The 17,928-nt window shown below is 42.6% G+C and overlaps 1 protein-coding gene and 1 pseudogene across 1 annotated transcript; both read right to left on the reverse strand.

Annotated features, from left to right (window-relative positions):
• Nucleotides 1-3,568: 3,568 nt before the first annotated feature.
• LOC109940442 (uncharacterized) lies at nucleotides 3,569-9,692 on the reverse strand (annotated as a pseudogene).
• Nucleotides 9,693-10,121: 429 nt separating this feature from the next.
• LOC103629454 (cysteine-rich receptor-like protein kinase 10) lies at nucleotides 10,122-14,745 on the reverse strand. Its single transcript, XM_023300413.2, has 7 exons — nucleotides 13,971-14,745; nucleotides 13,775-13,888; nucleotides 13,522-13,691; nucleotides 12,971-13,181; nucleotides 12,562-12,802; nucleotides 12,335-12,485; nucleotides 10,122-10,556 (listed from the first exon to the last, which is right to left on the reverse strand). The coding sequence occupies exons 1-7, from the start codon at nucleotides 14,743-14,745 to the stop codon at nucleotides 10,122-10,124; spliced, it is 2,097 nt and encodes a 698-aa protein (XP_023156181.2).
• Nucleotides 14,746-17,928: the final 3,183 nt, after the last annotated feature.

Here is a 17,928-nt window from a genome sequence, read left to right on the forward strand (position 1 = left end):
CAGCGCGTTTACAGCTCCGCGAGTCTCATCCAACTCCGGCCATCGGCCTATAAATTGAGCCCAGATCCTGCTTCTTCACCACATCACGCACACAAGTACTTGAGCAATCGACTCAATTTCACCAGAAGAACTCACACAGTCCATAAATCCATTCCGCCATGTTCTTCGCGCTGCCGTGAAGGACTCCTCCGTGGCCAGCACTCATCAGGTTAGTACCTACCAAATTACTTCTGGTTCTAGCTTGTCTTCAACCTTCTGTTGCTCTCGGAGCCAGCCAATTAAACTTTACCGAAGCCTACACTCCGGAACACCAAATCGTCCCGTAGAACGCCGCCGCGACGCCCTCTCTATCGTCCCACTTTTCTACTCTTGCCTAGTCCAAATTCAAGCGTGTACATAACCTCTGGTGAACTCGTGAAGCTTCCCCAAGCTTCAATTTTGTCATCCATGTCGTCGGTTGTTCAGAACGCATTTACCCATCCGATCATCCGCACTGTCTCCGTGGACCGGTTGATTCAAAGCCCCGCTGGTGAAATTGATTGAGGGGAAATGGGCAGGAGGGGTCCAATCTGGTGTCTGCCGCACGGGAGCCCCAGCCGTTGCGGTATCCGGCCAGCGTAGGCTCACCGGAGTTCGGCCCCGTGCTGTTCACCGTCGTGGACCTCGGCCTGCGAAGAATTAGAACATGGGGGACGTTCTTGTAAACTGTCAGCGACTCACAGAAATAGTGCAGGGAACTCAGTTCGGGTTATTCAAAACAACGGGGGTCTATTCACAAAGTCTGCACGCGGGCGCGCGCGCGAGCGCGCTTCTGCCTGTGATGGGCTGACTTGGGCCGGTTTTGGTCCAATACTGTTCATGTCTTTTCTTTTTCCTTTTCTACCAGAGCTTAAACAATTCTAGAAAATTGTAGAAAAATGATAAAAATACCAAACCAATTTTGCTAGGTTTCTAATTTCCTATAGTATTTATTAAAAATAGTTTCATGATTTTTAGCTCCAATAGGGAATTTTGGGGTATTTTAAACAGTTAAAATATATACTTCTGGAATTTTATAGAGTAATTTATAATCCCAAAATTCATTAATTTTTAGGATAAACTCTAAATAATATTTAGAAGCCTTGGGTAGAGTTTGGTATGTTTTTGACCATGTTTGATACTTAGAACCCAAAACCCTAGCCCCTGCCCTTTGAACTTCACTTTTGACTCCGAAAACCCTAAGTTCTCGGAGATCTGTGAAGGAAAGTTATATTCAAGACCTTAGATAATAAACTTTTATTATCTTTGCATCTTCATGAGCATCACATGAGCATTCATTATTATATTTGGCTATATTTAGAAAACGAGGAGGAAGTAGAAGTTGAAGAGACAAGGACTTCATCACCACCACAACCTGAAGAACATCAGGCAGGCAACTGTTTTTATTTTGATATCTACGGAACAGAGCCTGATTCACCAGTAACACAAGGCAAGCTCCGGTGCATTTGCCACCTCCTTGTTCCTTTTAAAAACTTTCTCACTTGCTTGATGCATTAGGTGATAGGAGTTGTGTGCTAAAACAATTCCTGCATTTCCTTCCTTGGATTTGATTACTTCTCCTTAAATCCCTGTTTTACAAAAGGTTTTTCTTATGGCTTAGCCGTGCTCTAGCAAAACAAAATGTTTTGTTTTCACAAAAGATGATGTTGCAAAGTGGGTGGGATGTTTTCGAAAATAAAAATTGATGGTGAATCCATCATGGCCATGATGGGTTCAACATCGGAAAAGATGTACCTCTGCCAGGTACCAAACTTTGGGTTGAAATGATAAAGTTGAGACCGGGCGGGTGACTTGCACGAGAAGAGAGTCTCGGTGTAGTGTCTCCGCCTGAGTCGATTAAGGACTGTCTCGATGTAGGCTTGTTGATCGAGGACCCTTTAACTGGTCACATGCCTCATCATGGGTAAGCTTTGCCTCGGGCAGACTAATACCAGAATAAGATAACATGCAATGGGAGTGGAGAGATGGCGAGAGTAGCGTGTACCCTCCGTGGCAAGAGGCTGGATGGTGGTGTATCTGTGCTCTCGGTTGGCGTGAACCTGTTGTGGTCTTAAGAACCCCGGTGGCGCAAGGGTTAAGTGCTACATATGTCGTGTGATTGGAGATCCTCAGCTGAGTATAATCGATTCGGATCGTTGCAAAGGCTTGATTTTTGCCTTCTTCATAACCTTGGTCGTTGTATTAGTCGTTGGACTGTCGTCAGTTGTACGCGCAACCTCTTTTCCTCTCTTCCTTTTCTTTTCCCTACACAAAACATGAAAATAGTAAATAATCATGTGAATTTTAGAAACTTGAAAAAATAAAGTATATTTTAGATGAATATAACCTTGACGAGGCGGCAATGGAGGGCAGCACCAAAGCAAGGTCGGAGGGCTCTACCATAGCAAGACCAACAGAGGAGGGAACGACAGAAGCAGCAGAGGAGGGCACGATAGAAGCAGCAGAGGAAGGCACGACAGAGGAGGGTACCACAGAGCCAACAGAGGAAGGCACGATAGAGGAGGGTACCACAGAGCCAACAGAGGAAGGCACGACAGAGGAGGGTACTTGTGGCTCTAGTGGTTGTAGTGACTGATCCAGTGGCACTTGTGGCTCTAGTGGTTGTAGTGACTGATCATCTCCAAAAGTTGTATCTAGTGCCAATTGTGTCTCTAGTGGCTGATCTCTCCAAAAGCTGGATCTACTGCATTCTTGCAATTTCTCGCAATATGTCCTAATCCTCCACACCTTTTGCATCTTCTCTTCCTTGGTCCAAGTCCACTACCCTCGGCACTTGACCTTATTCTAGTTTTTCTTGGTCTTCCTGGTGCTCTAGTCTGGACTAGAGGGTTGAGAATGAAACCAGGATTCACGACCTCCCACTGATGCTTTGCCTCTATGGAAGGCACATTCTCAGCATATGTTGCTTTGAACATGGCAATAGAGTAGTACTTATGTACATATTGATCAATTTCGATGGATACACCACAAAGAGAAGTAATGAAAAATAGGGCATGGGTGCATGGCAGCCCGGTAATCTGCCACTGCCTACAAGTGCATGTCATGTTCGATAAGTCCACTGGATATCTCCATTCCCTCTTTTCTTTGTCCAACACTGTCACCTCTGCCTCAAGCGGTCTGCGCTTGATGAAAGACATTTTCAAACCTCTGGTATTTTCATGCAATGTCTTCACACAACTAGGATTATCATGTGGCCATGAAACCTCTCAAGTGCAATTCTTTGACGCAACTCAAACTTTACCATAAGCATTTGTAGAATCTTATCTAGCAACTCCACCAAATGAAGCCCCTTTGTTTTTCTGATCCATGTATTGAATGACTCCGCCAAGTTATTGTTCACATAGTCCACCTTGCACCCTTCACCAAATTTGCTTCTAGCCCATAGATATTTGTGATGACTTTCAATGTATATTTTTAACCTAGAGTTTGTGTACAATTGATTCACATGATAGTTATGCTTTCTAAGGCTATATGTCAATGATGCTGGCCATAAGTTGTCATCAATCAACTTTCCCTTGAATGATTTGCCCTAGTTTGAAGCAAAATGCCTCATGCATTCCCTATGCTCTACTCCAGGAAACACATAATCCACTGCAGTTTCTAAACCCTTGCAAGCGTCTGTGTGTATAGTCAATCCATGTGGAAACCCTATAACCTGACGCAAATTCTGTAGGAACCATGTCCAACTTTCTATTGACTCTGCCTCGAGGACACCATATGCCACTGGAAAGAGCCAATTATGTGCATCAATGGCACAAGCAGCTACTAACTGGCCTCTAAACCTCCCATAAAGAGCTGTTGCATCCACTGCTAAATAAGGCCTGCAACCAGCTAAGAACCCACTCCAACATGCTTTGAATGAAACGAACACCCTTCTAAAACATTCTTTGTTCAAAATCTTGCCATTCACTTTATAATCCACCGTATGATGGTCAATCTCAACAACACTACCTGGGCATGCCTTCTCCACTTCAGCTTTGAAAGTGAATAATAAGTTAAAGCTTTCCTTCCATGGGCCATAAATCTTGTCAAGAGCCATTTCCTTGCCATAATACACTCTCATGTAAGGCACCAAAATGTTGTACTTCTCTTTAATCTTCTTTACCAGTTCAGTTGTACCAATGCATGGGTTATCTGTCACCCATTCTAATACTGCATCTGCACAACATCTACTTTTAGCTACCTTATGTGACCCTTTTCTTTCACTTGGACAAGTGTGAGGAGATGGATTCACTTTGACCTGAATAATTGTACTATTCCGCATACAGGAAGCATGTATCCTCCACTGACACCTCTCAAATGCGCAATGAATAGTCATTCTTGTTGGCTCACTCTTTTCAATTACATAATCATACTAACCTTTGATGCAATAGGTAGCAAGTGCATTCCTAAATTCAGTCATCGATGCAAATGTGCTACCTTCTTTTAAGGATGGATTATCTCTGTCATAATCATTTCTTGGTACATCATCACCCTCTCCTTGCTCATCCACCCCCATAGCTATGTTTTCCTCCTCCTCCTCTTCATCAGTCTCTTCAAATTGTGCCCCTGTGAAAATGTCTCCATCATAGTCCTCAAATTTTAGCATATCCCACTTGTCAACAAACTCAGGATACTGTCTCTGAAAGTCGCCTAGAGGGGGGTGAATAGACGAAACCTGAAAAATAAAACTCTAAACACAAACTAGATCCCTTAATTAGTAATTGGAACAAGATGCACAATTATCGGAGTGAAAAACTAAGTCATTTGGTTGCAAAGATTGTTGCTTTCAAAGAATGAGGAATTAACAAATCAATACAACTAATAAGTTTATGGAGAGTGAAGCAAGAGGGATTAGATAAGAAGAGCAATAACACAAGTTCTTTCTTGCAAGGCGTTGCTTCTCTAAATGAGGGATTCACTTGAAGCAACACAAAATAATATTAGCAAGGAATAGTGCAAGAGAACTTAGAGAGGAAGAAAACAAACAAATCAAAAGCAATAAGCACAAGAGACATGGGTGATTTGTTTTACCGAGGTTCGGTTCTCGAGAACCTAATCCCCGTTGAGGAGTCCACTAAGGATGGGTCTTTTTCAACCCTTTCCCTCTCTCCATCGATCACCAAGACCGGCGAGCTCTTCTTCTTCTTTGTCAACAAGAGATCGAAGTCTCCGCAAGGCCAACCACAAAGATAAGGGGCTCTTGCTAGCTTTACAATGAATGGGAGTCAAAATTCCACGCTCAAATCATCACAAGAGGTAGCACACACTTTCTCTCAATAATTCTCGCAAGGCACTATCACTAAACGCACACGAGTAGCTCTTTCTTGCTTGTTCTCTCTTTTGTGGCACTTATGAGGCTTTGATGTGTATAGAAGTGTTGCTCTAGTAGATAGGAGTGAATACCCAACTCTTATGTATGAAATGGATCAATGAATGCTTGTGAATGGGCTGGTTGGGGTGGCTTTTATAGCCCTCAACCACACATATAGCCGTTGGGGCGCATCTGCCAGAAATTGCACTGGTGGACGGTCCACGGCTAGGGCCCGGACGGTCTGCGACCCTCCAACGGTCGATTCTGACATCTTCAATGGATACTTCTGACAGATCAATGGCTAGATCAACGACTATCTGCCTCGGTGACACCATGCGGACATTCCGCCCTTGGTCCCGGACGGTCCGCGCCAGCTTATTCTTTTAAGAGCATGGAATATGTCTCTATGTCTAGAACATGGCAATAATAGGATAATTAATGTAAAACATGCTATGAGGTACTTACAATAATTTTAAGGCATGTAGATTGCCATATTATAGAAATGATGAATATGCAATCTACCATATGAGAGGGAAGAATGGTGACATAATTTGACAATATTCTTAAGTGCTTTCTTTTCTATGTGACTACACAAGACACAAGGGAAATGATAATTAAAGATACTTGCACTTAAAAGCATAAATGTTACCATCCTTTGGCTTTGCTCCATGTTGTAGGCCTTGATTTTCTGCATAGGACAATTCTTTATTTCCTACAACATTAATATCATTCCCGAGATGATATGAGTTTTAGACATAACAATTCACAATAACTTTGGGTCAATCTTGGATATATAGATCATTGTAAGATTGGTAGCTTGAGTTAATAAGAGTTGAATTGACTCTCTCAAGCACCCCAAAGCTTCATATCATCTCCCTGTCCTGCAAATCTTGTCAAGCATATTTTGGTCCCCATCGCTTGATGGGTCCATCAAGGTTAGTCAACAAGGATCTAGGAACCCAAATGTCCTTTGTGTTAGCACTTGGGAAACTCATTACCTTTCTAGCACAAGTTGCAATTTTGGGTTGCCTAGTTACATGTGAATTAATTAACAAGCTAGAAGCAGGATAGTTACCAATGGGACAATCCTTGCATTGATGTCCCTTCTTTCGGCATATGTAGCAAAGGCGATCTTCAAGTCTTGAAGATTTCTTCTTTCCTTGTTTCTTGCTTGCTACATTGTTAGTTAATATTTTCTTTTCTAAATTAAAGCTATGCCTCTTTGTTTTACATGGGGACAAGACTTCACTAAGTGTCCCTTCTTAGAGCATTTAAAACAAAGTTTATCATCCTTGTTAATAATCAAGACAATCTTAATATAGGGACATGACCTAGTCAGGTGCCCCTTTTCAAAGCATTCACTACACTTCTTACTTTTCTTAGTGTGAAGTGTGGCTTGATCATTACCTTGGATGTTACCTTGCATGGAGGCATAGTTGAGGCCTTTGGCAGAGGTATTGATTTTCTTCTTTTGTTCCTTTCTCTTGGCAATCCTCAAGTTCTTGACATTTTCTTCAAGGGATTTTGTGCATGCCACGGTTGTTCCCGTCTCAAGCTTCTTCACTATGTAATCACAGTTATCTTGAGAAGGTTGAGCAGTGCACTTCCCTTTTAGTTGTGTCAAGCTCATTCTTAGCCTCTCATTTTCATCCTCGAGCTTTTGACATGTATCATCTTTTGTTCCTGGAAATTCTAGCTCAAAGGAGGATTTGCTTGTCGACGGACAACAAGCATTAGCACATGGTAATATTGTTTCAATTTGAGTACATGTGCATGAGTGAGGTTGTTGGGATTTTAAGTTTTCTATCACAACCTCATGAGCAATGTTTAACATGATATGATCATCCATAAGATTTTCATGAGAACATAGAAGCATATCATGTTTTTCTTGAAAAGCTAGATTTTCAATTTTTAGCTTTTCTACTTGGTCCTTAAGCACGGCATTCCTAGTTACCAATTGAGCGACACAATATAAACAGTTATCTTGCTCAATTGAAATAGTCTCATACCTTTGGACCAAGTCAACATGAGAGCACTTTAGCTCATCATGTTCTTTAGTCAACTCTTCAAAGCATTGGCTTTTTATGGCGATAACATCTTCTAGCATTTGAAGAGCTTCACTTTGCTCTCTTGCTCTTTTTAGAAGTTTGAGCATGACCGCCTTATCTTCTTGGCTTAGATGAGCATAGAGTCGCATGAAGCTTCTTTCATCCTCCTCATCCTTATTTGTGCTTCCGCTATTATTTTCATTAGCCACACAACATATGTGGGAATCGAAATGGGAAGACAAACCTTTTGGAGAGGTGGATTCATCGTTTGGTCTCCAACGTTCATTTTCTTCTTCTTCCTTCAAAGGGTTAGTTTCACAAGGACTAAAGGAAGTAGAAGCATAAAATGAACTATCATGTTTAGACTCATCAAATTTATTTTTAATTCTAGTCCAAATATCATGCGCATCAGGAATATGTTCATTATAATTTATTATGAAGGCATGATAATCTTCTTTGCTAAGTGAATTACCTAAGATGTCAAAAGCAAGATAGTTTAAGCGTATACATCTTTGATCTTCCTCGGAAATATTTTTCTTATCGTAATTAGAGGGTATAATACTCTTATCTAGAATTTGTTCCAATCGTGGGTCTATGGTCCTAAAAGCATTTATCACACTAGTAGACCAAGAAGCATAATTGGAACAATCATTGAGTAAAATCTCAAGAGTTACCTCCTTGATTTTCTTTGAAGGTGTCTTCTTGTTCTTTTGGGATCTTCCTCGAGCCATCACATCGAGTTGTTAGACTCAATATGAAGTGCCTAGCTCTGATACCAATTGAAAGTGCCTAGAGGGGGGTGAATAGGCGAAACCTGAAAAATAAAACTCTAAACACAAACTAGATCCCTTAATTAGTAATTGGAACAAGATGCACAATTATCAGAGTGAAAAACTAAGTCCTTTGCTTTCAAAGAATGAGGAATTGACAAATCAATACAACTAATAAGTTTATGGAGAGTGAAGCAAGAGGGATTAGATAAGAAGAGCAATAACACAAGTTCTTTCTTGCAAGGCGTTGCTTCTCTAAATGAGGGATTCACTTGAAGCAACACAAAATAATATTAGCAAGGAATAGTGCAAGAGAACTTAGAGAGGAAGAAAACAAACAAATCAAAAGCAATAAGCACAAGAGACACGGGTGATTTGTTTTACCGAGGTTCGGTTCTCGAGAACCTAATCCCCGTTGAGGAGTCCACTAAGGACGGGTCTTTTTCAACCCTTTCTCTCTCTCCACCGATCACCAAGACCGGCGAGCTCTTCTTCTTCTTCTTTGTCAACAAGAGACCGAAGTCTCCGCAAGGCCAACCACAAAGATAAGGGGCTCTTGCTAGCTTTACAATGAATGGGAGTCAAAACTCCACGCTCAAATGATCACAAGAGGTAGCACACACTTTCTCTCAATAATTCTCACAAGGCACTATCACTAAACGCACACGAGTAGCTCTTTCTTGCTTGATCTCTCTTTTGTGGCACTTGTGACTTGTGAGGCTTTGATGTGTATAGAAGTGTTGCTCTAGTAGATAGGAGTGAATACCCAACTCTTATATATGAAATGGATTAATGAATGCTTGTGAATGGGCTGGTTGGGGTGGCTTTTATAGCCCTCAACCACCCATATAGCCGTTGGGGCGCATCTGCCAGAAATTGCACTAGCGGACGGTCCACGGCTAGGGCCCGGACGGTCTGTGACCCTCCAACGGTCGATTCTGACATCTTCAACGGATACTTCTGACAGATCAACGGCTAGATCAACGACTATCTGCCTCGGTGACACCATGCGGACGGTCCGCCCTTGGTCCCAGACGGTCCGCGTCAGCTCTATAATTCCTTTTGCTCAACTTGTCACCTTCGGGCTGAATCAGGTCTTCACATGCGGACGGTCCGTGAATTATAGCCGGACGGTCTGCACTGTATAGTCGGACAGTCCGCGGTTTAGTCGGACAGTCCGCGGTTTAGTCGAACTATCCACGATTTTCAGTTCCTGGCCGAAGTCGAAACGGTGTTGCAGACGGTCCGCCCCAAGGGCCCGGACGGTCCGTGCTTAGGTGTTTTTCCAAAAAAGCTTCTCCTATCCGGAATAATCTACGGTATTCCGGACAGTCGATTTAGAATAGTTGTAGATGAACTTATGCACCTGTGAAATGATCAACTGGGCAAACTGGTTAGTCCACAAGGTTTGTGATGGTCGTCAAACACCAAAATCGATTATAGGAAATGTTGAGACTATTTCCCTTTCAGTCTCTCATCATCATCAAGTGCAGCAACTACTTCTATTGGTTCAACCTCATCATTGGGAATAATATGATTCATCCTATTTCATAGGAAATAACGACTTTAAGAACTCATATAGTAGCCAACATTTATAGAGAGTAGAGGGTTATGCTCCTTGCCTTGAGGAGACTGTTGCTGCTGTCAAGAATTTGAGCGCGAGCAGGGGCTCTAGATCCGGTCGCCTCCACTGCTCGCGGATTCCTCCCTCCCCGCGGCTGGCTTCCTCCCTCCCGGCACGGAGCAGCGGCTCGCAGATTCCTAGAGGCACTCGAGTCGACCTAGAGGCACGGGGCGTGGACCAAGAGAAGTGAATGGTCCGACGACGCAGGAAGGAAAGTCAATCTGATGGGGGCATGAGCTGAGAGAAATGGCAATGGCGCGCGGGCGGCTCACCGTGCTTCCCTAGCGGTCGCGCGCGTCGATGTTGGCCTTCCAGCTGAGCAGCACCCTAACGACGTCGCGGTGGCCCTAGCACGCGGCGATGTGGAGGGCGGTGTCGCCGTTGAGGTTGATGCTGTTGACGTCGACGCCGCTGCGCAGCAGGCCCTCCATCCCCAGCGCGTCGCCCTGGCACGCGAAGAAGAGCGCGGACCAACTGCTCGCGGATTCGGCTGACTTCTTCCCTCCCGGCGGGGCGCCCCCACGAAGCAGCCTGTGGCCGGCGGCAAGGGGCAGCTGCAGGTCCTTCCGGGCGGCTTCCTCCCTCACTCCCGGCGGTGGATTCGTCGAATTGGAGCTGCTCCCGGCGGGGCTTGGGCGGATTCGTCGAATTGGAGCTCCTCCCGGCGTGGCTGCTGCCAGGCTGTTGAAGACGCAGGCCGCCGCGCCGGTGAAGAAGAGTCCTGCCGCGCCGCCGTTCCGTCCGCCAGGCGCCGCGCCGTGTCCGTAGATCCGAGAAGCAGGCTACCAGGCGAAGGAGAGAGGGAGAGTTGGAGTCGGGAGAAGCAGGATGTCAGTCGGGCGTTGGGAGGAAGAGGAGAGGCAGCTGCACAATGTAGCGTGGCGCAGGTAAGAATGGAAGTGTGTAGTGGGCCCGCCCTGTAAGTCACATTAGAATGGACGGAGACGGCGACCATACGGATTTCTGAGCAAAGGGAAGTAGCGTTGGGTAAAACTGAGCAAGAAGAAAAACTAAGGGTAGCAACGAGTACCGTGGCGAAACTAAGGGGACTAATGTAAAAAACCCAAAATCAAATTAACCAAATTTATTCTTGCCGGAGAAGACCAAGCAAGGTATTGGCTGCAGGTGCAGAAAGCAACAGAGTCACCGGTGCAGAAATCATCAGAAAGTTTCCTATTCTTTTTTTTCCCAAGTCAAGTCGTCGTTGATGATGGAATTAATTGCTGATAAATACGGACACCAACCCAGATGATGGTTTAAAGTAGGTATAGATGAGCACAACACCAAAACTAAGGGCACGAAATTAAAAACCCCAAAAATATATGGGTACTACAGTGATGAGCTAGTGAGGCAATGAGTAGGACATAGTAGAACTCATATGTGCCCAAAAATATAGGTCAAGCTACTAATTCATACTCTCTTTATAGTATGACCAATAGAAAAAAGTCTTCAACTTACTCTAACTGTCTATCAACTGCAAATGACATCTAAAACTAGTCCGTTATTAATCTTGTCATCCATGTTTTGAAAACTAGAAATGAATTTCTTCAACATGGACATGGAAACTATTGATTATCCAAACAATCATCATTATCGTGATCTAACTAGTAATGACTCTATAAACCACACGTTAGTCCAAAATAATCTTAGTTTTTTATTTTAATTAGATAATAGATGCTTTAGTACACTTTTACTTATTACAATGGCATAAACAATCGTACCAGGCTATGGAATACCGAGCTGACTCTATGTAAATAATTTTACACTTAAATCAGTAAAAATGATAGGTAGGGGCCTACCCTACTGTTCCCATAGAAAATAGCATTCGACTATAGGAAGCCTTTTTCATATGCTCCGATACGTTTTTAGTTACTACAATGGTGGCTACGGACTACCGAGTCACTGACTCTATGTAAATATTTTTTTTATTCAGTAAAAAAGAATGATAGGTAGGGGCCTACCCTGCTGTACTCGTAAAAATTACATTAGACTATAGGAAGCCTTTTTTTCATATTCTTGGAGTGCATTACTAAAAACACACATACACACCACCTACAAACTTTTACTACAAGTGCCAACAATATATAGGTACTACAATGACGAACCAGTGACTAGAACGATATAAGAACACTAGAACTCATGTGTGCTATGCTGCCACTAGAAGGAGAGAAAAAGAAGACTATCTTGGTGTTGTGACCGATATGGTCACATCGTTAATACTGCATGACTCAGTAGTCGTATACGCCTCTTCATTTCCCACCCTCACATTGAAATATGCTGGCTGCTTAGGCTCAGCCACGATCATAGCCGTGTCATTGCTTAGGCTTAACATCGCAACAACCTCTGCCATGGTCGGTCGATCACTCGCGTTCTCTTGAACACATAACAATGCAATCTTAATGCACTTGGTCATTTCTGCCGAGTGATTCATGGGAACCAAATATGCATCAACTAGATCGATCCACCTTCCATCGTCCCATAATTGCCATGCCTGTTATATATGGTCGTAATATAAGTTCGAGGTCAAATAAACAAAACGATTAGTAATTGCTAAACTCACATATCCAATGAGATTGATGAAATCGCCGCACTGATGGCTGCCGGAATTCCGCTTTCCGGTAATGATCTCGAGAACGAGGACGCCGAAGCTGAACACGTCGGACTTGACAGAGAAGATGCCCTCCGAAGCGTACTCAGGTGCCATGTAGCCACTAAATTAAGCGGAATGTTGTTGAGACTTGTTGCAATACAAATATTGACAAATAGATTTGTGTTTACGAAACTCACTATGTTCCAACCACTCTTCTTGTAGTGTTTCCTCCAATGTTATTTGAGCTGAATATTTTCGCTAGCCCGAAGTCCGAGATTTTTGGGTTCATTTCTCTGTCCAGGAGAATGTTGCTTGGTTTAAGATCCCGATGTATGACGCGCAGCCTGGAGTGCTTATGTAGGTAGTTAAGCCCATGTGCTATTCCCTCAATTATTGATAGAAGTCTGGACCAATCCAGTAATGCCCTTTTATTTTCATCTATATACACATAAAAATACATATCAGTAGAGAACACCTGGAAAACAATCAAACTTTTGTGCACCTCAGTGTAAACAATCAAAATCTTGAGCAAAATTCTGCCAATTTGCTGCGTTATCGAATGGTGTCTAATTAAACTATTTTTTTTAAAAGAATGCAAATGCGTACCAAAGATGAAGGAATCCAAGCTTTTGTTCGGCAGGTATTCATAGACCAGTATTTTTTCCTCTTCTTGCGAGCAACATCCCAAGAGCCTAACCAAATTGCTATGCTGGAGTTTGGCTATGAGCTGGACTTCGTTTTTGAACTCTGTGAAACCTTGCCCTGAATGTGAAGCGAGTCTCTTGACTGCTACCTCCAATCCGTCAGCAAACTGGCCCTGAGAAAATAGAATAATGAAAAGAAAAAAAAAGTTAGGATCGTCTCTACAATATTGGTAGGCTGGTTCAACATTTTCCAGCAGGATATAGTGACATAATCCATGAAGTATATTTTTCCTCTCTGCTAGTGAAAAACGTGCGTAAAAGTTTTGTTGTGGTTGGTTTAATTATTATACTACTAAGAGCTAGTTTGGGAATACAGTTTTCCCAAGGAATTCCAATTTTTCTAAGGGAAAATGAACTAACTTCCCTTGAAAAAATGGAAATTCCTTTGGAAAACAGGGTTCCCAAACTAGTCCTAAAGGAGAAAAATACAGGCTTTCTTCCTAGCTAATTTACCTTGTAGACAGCGCCAAAGCCTCCTTCTCCAAGCTTGTTTTCATCTGAGAAGTCATTTGTGGCCTCCAGTACTTGTTCAAAATCAAACACCCGGAACTCTGAATTCTTTCCATCCAAAACAAGTTCTCCCTGCAGTTCTTGAGATCCTGCTTTTGCCATCGTCGTTTCGCCTGGGCATGTAAAGAGAATCTTTATTTCATTTTAAGTTAGTTGGATTTAAGTTATAGTACAATTAATATATGATGGAACATACCTTTCCTGTACCTTCTGAACCAAGGCGAGTAGAAAATGAAGCAGAGTGCTGCTGCTGCTGCTACTGCTAGAGGAACTACAACGACTGGAATCACCCAAAGTTTGCTCTTGCGCCCTGATCTCAGCAACGACAATGTTTATCATGACGAAGAAATCTTCATTTCTTTGCGCATAAATTAACAACTACATGTACTTACTGGCCCCTATAGCTGGAGCTGGAGCTGGCGCCGGCACCGATGGCGGCCCGACACGAAGCATGGGCTGGCTGTCGTACAACGAGTAGGCCTCGTACCTGAAATAACACCGTATCACGTGGATCTGCGCTCCCATCCGCAGGGCCATGGTGGAGTTGACCATGCCAACAAGGCGCCGGAGACACGCCAGGCAGTCGCTGGCGGACAGGTCCGGCGTGCACTGCGCCATGGAGTACATCGTCGGGAAGGGCCTGCCACTGTCCATGACGCCCGTGGCGAACCGCCTCGGCGCCGTGCTGGCCGCCCTGTCCACGGTATCCACCAGCAGCTCGCGTATGAGGCCGGTGATGAGGCGGACATCGTCCGCGTCTCCGGTGACGTTGTTGATGTTCCACCTCACGAAAGGAGTGTCGTCAGCTTGCTCCGTGGCGTTGGAGGGGTCGATGAAGTTGTCGCCGGCGTACAAGACCGGGCACGCTTTGTAGGAGAAGATGCCGTCCTTGTTGCACGCCGGGGTTACATTGAACGCCTGGGCGACGCATTCGCGGCAGGCAGTGGCGTTGTAGTCGCCTTGGCAGAAGGCTAGAGCGTAGACGACGTCGGGGGCCTGGCCGACGATGGCGGTGGCGAACTGCACGGGGGAGGAGGAGGTGTTTTGGGGCAGAGTGGCGGCCACCTGTTTAAGGTTGTCGCAGAATACGTCGGCGGCTGCCGGAGATGGCCTGAGACCGCCGCCGACCACCAAGAGCAGGACGCCGAAGATGACATAGTTCATCATGGCTACGCTAGCTAGTTACCTTACCTGCTTCGAGATTTTCACTTTCGGTGGTTACTTTAAAGGGGTTTTTAATTTCGTGCCCTTAGTTTTGGTGTTGTGCTCATCTATACCCTTAGTCGTGTTTTTTGCTCAGCTATGCCCTTGTGTTCTATAGCACTAGAAGGGCACAGCTGAGAAAAAACACGACTAAGGGTATAGATGAGCACAACACCAAAACTAAGGGCACGAAATTAAAAAACCCTATATTTTTTGTGCTTGTAGTAAAAGTTTGTAGGTGGTGTTCACTGGTGTTTCACTAATGCACTTTCGAGAATATGCTACTTGTCGCTCTTTTTCCTGATATAAGTGAAAATTATTTGCTTAGAGTCAATGACTCGGTAGTCAATAGTCAGACACGATTATTTATGCCATTGTAATAAGTGTATGAAAGCGCCCAACCCTTAGTTAAAATTAAAAATAAGATTATTGTGACTAACATGTTTTATAGAGTTATTACGAGTTAGATCATGATAATGATGATTGTTCAGATAATCAATAGTTTTTGATGAAATTTGTTTCGGTTTTGAAAGCAAGGATGATAAGATTAATGATAGACAAGGTCTATGTGCTATTTGGAGTTGGAAGACACTTATATTAAGTTTAGAACTTTATTTTTCCATTGACCATACTATAATGAGATCATAGACTAGTTGCTTGAGCTAGGTGACTCTAATGGTTTAGGAGTGGTGCATACTTGTTAAATTTAGTGCTAGGTAGCTTTGAGAATGCCCAAAAACATGTGGAATAAACCTCGTTCACAAAGAAGTTTGAATTGTTGAATATCAGATCAAGGCATAATGGAGGCATCAGACTACAGGTTGGCGGTCTCATGCATATATGATTTAGACTGACAACTAAGTATGCCTCAAATGGCATCTTGTCTATCAAGTCCGACATGTTCAGCTTTGGTCTCCTTGTTCTTGAGATCATTACTAGAAAGCAGAATTCTAGTAGCCATTAGTGCAGAGATTTCATCAATCTCATTGGATATGTGAGTTCATAGACATGAGAGTTTAGCGATCGTTTTGTTTATTTGATTCGAACTTATATTACAACATGTGACCATATTACATATACAAGTTTGCCAATTATGGGACGATGGTAGGTGGATTGATCTAGTTGACGCATCTTTGGTTCCCAAGAGCAACTCGGCATGAATGATGAAGTGCAGTAAGAATGCGGGTGATTGACCGATCATGGCAGAGGTTGTTGCAATGCTAAACCTGAGCAGCGAGACGCCTATGATCGTGGCTAAGCCTCAGCAGCCATCATATTTCAATGTGAGGGTGGGAAACGAAGAGGCATTCACAACTACTAAGTCATGTAGTGTTAATGATGTGACCATATCAGTCACAACTCCAAGATAGTGTTTTCCTCCACTGCTAGTGTGGCACATATGAGTTGATCTACTATCATCGTCCTGGTCATTAACTCATCACTGTAGTACCTATGTATTATTGGCACTAGTAGTAAAAGTTTTTAGGTGGTGTGTACTTGGAGTAATGCACTTTTGAGAATATGAAGAATGCTTCCTATAGTCGAATGCAATTTTTATGGAAACAATATGGTAGGCCCCTATCTATCATATTTTCATTGATACAAGTGGAAAACTATTTACATAGAGCTAGTGACTCAGTAATCCTTAGTCGGATACAATTGTTTATTATGCCATTGTAATATTTAAAAGTGTATGAGTTATTATAACATAAAATTATTGTGACTAAGGTGCATTATACAGAGGCATTATGAAGTCATGATAATGGTGATTGTTTGAATAACCAGCAATTTTAATACCCCTATTGATGAAATTTGTTTTGGTTTTCAAAACATGGATGACAAGATTAGCAATGAACTAGTTCTAGGTGTCACTTGAAGTTGGAAGACACACTTAGAGTAAGTTTAGGACTTTATTTTTCCATTGGTCATACTATAAAGAGAGTATTAACTATTGGTTTGGTCTAGACGAGTCTGATGATTTAGGTGTGGTCCATACTTGTTAAATTTAGCGCTATAGCTTCAAGAAGGCCCAAAAATCATGTGGAATAAACCTCATTTACAAAGGAGTTTGAAGTAAAAGTGAATGCAATGTTAAAGTTGAATAGAGCATTGAATCAAGGTATTAGACCATGGTTGGTGGTCTAATGCATATATGCTTTAGACTGGGCTCAACTAGGGTTTGGGTTCCCATCGAACAAGAGTCTCGATATTCGAATAAGGCTGTCCGTAGGAGCCCCTAAATTTCTCGCCATATATTCCACTTTTTTACCACGTTAGTAAGCTTCCTCCCACTATTTTACTACCTCCTGCAACGATCCCCCCTATATCATCCTTATATACCCCACCATAATCATATAATATTATTTTTCCTTCAACTGACATAACTACCTATCCTTACCACTTTCCCTTTTAATTCAATAGAAAGAATTGTTTTGATCCAAGTAATGGATAAATTTTTTAATTGTAATTATTTTATTGATGTAAATAAACAAACCAATAAACATGTTAATGTTCATATGGTTTTCGAACACCAAGTTTGTACACAGAAACAATAATCCTATAGCATTTTCAAAGCACAAGTTCAAACATGTAATAGAGTGCAACTAAATAAAATAAAATGAAGCATCAGTAGAAACGAATACATATCAAAGTATGCATCCTGAGTGAATTTGGAGTAAAAAAGTGCCCATAAGTGTAAACAAAATTCACCATTATGAGTTTTGGTAGGATCTCCAACTTTGTCATCAATGTCCAATGATAGTATACATGTGTCATTCTCAAGTAATCTAGAATGTGATCTATAATTCCAAAGTTTAGAAGCATCATCAAAACCTCCAGTTGATCCAACGTGAGCTATTCGTGATTCTTCCAATTTTGTCCAAAAGCTAGAAGGGTAGTCCTCCTTTGTGATTATCTTTACAAGGTAAAATACTTGGTTAAAACTAAATATGCATTGTTATGTGTACAAGAAAATGTGAGTGATCGATCAACCATGGCAGAGGTGGTTGCAATGCTGAGTCTAAGCAGTGAGACAACTATGATCATGGCTGAACCCACTACTAAAAAATCACCCTAATGCCACGACAGATATTGGAACAACAACATTTTTGTGTATTAGATGTTAGTTATTTCCACGACCTTTAAAAG

This window comes from Zea mays, chromosome 6, assembly GCF_902167145.1.
Source record: "Zea mays cultivar B73 chromosome 6, Zm-B73-REFERENCE-NAM-5.0, whole genome shotgun sequence".
NCBI classification, from domain to species: Eukaryota; Viridiplantae; Streptophyta; class Magnoliopsida; order Poales; family Poaceae; genus Zea; species Zea mays.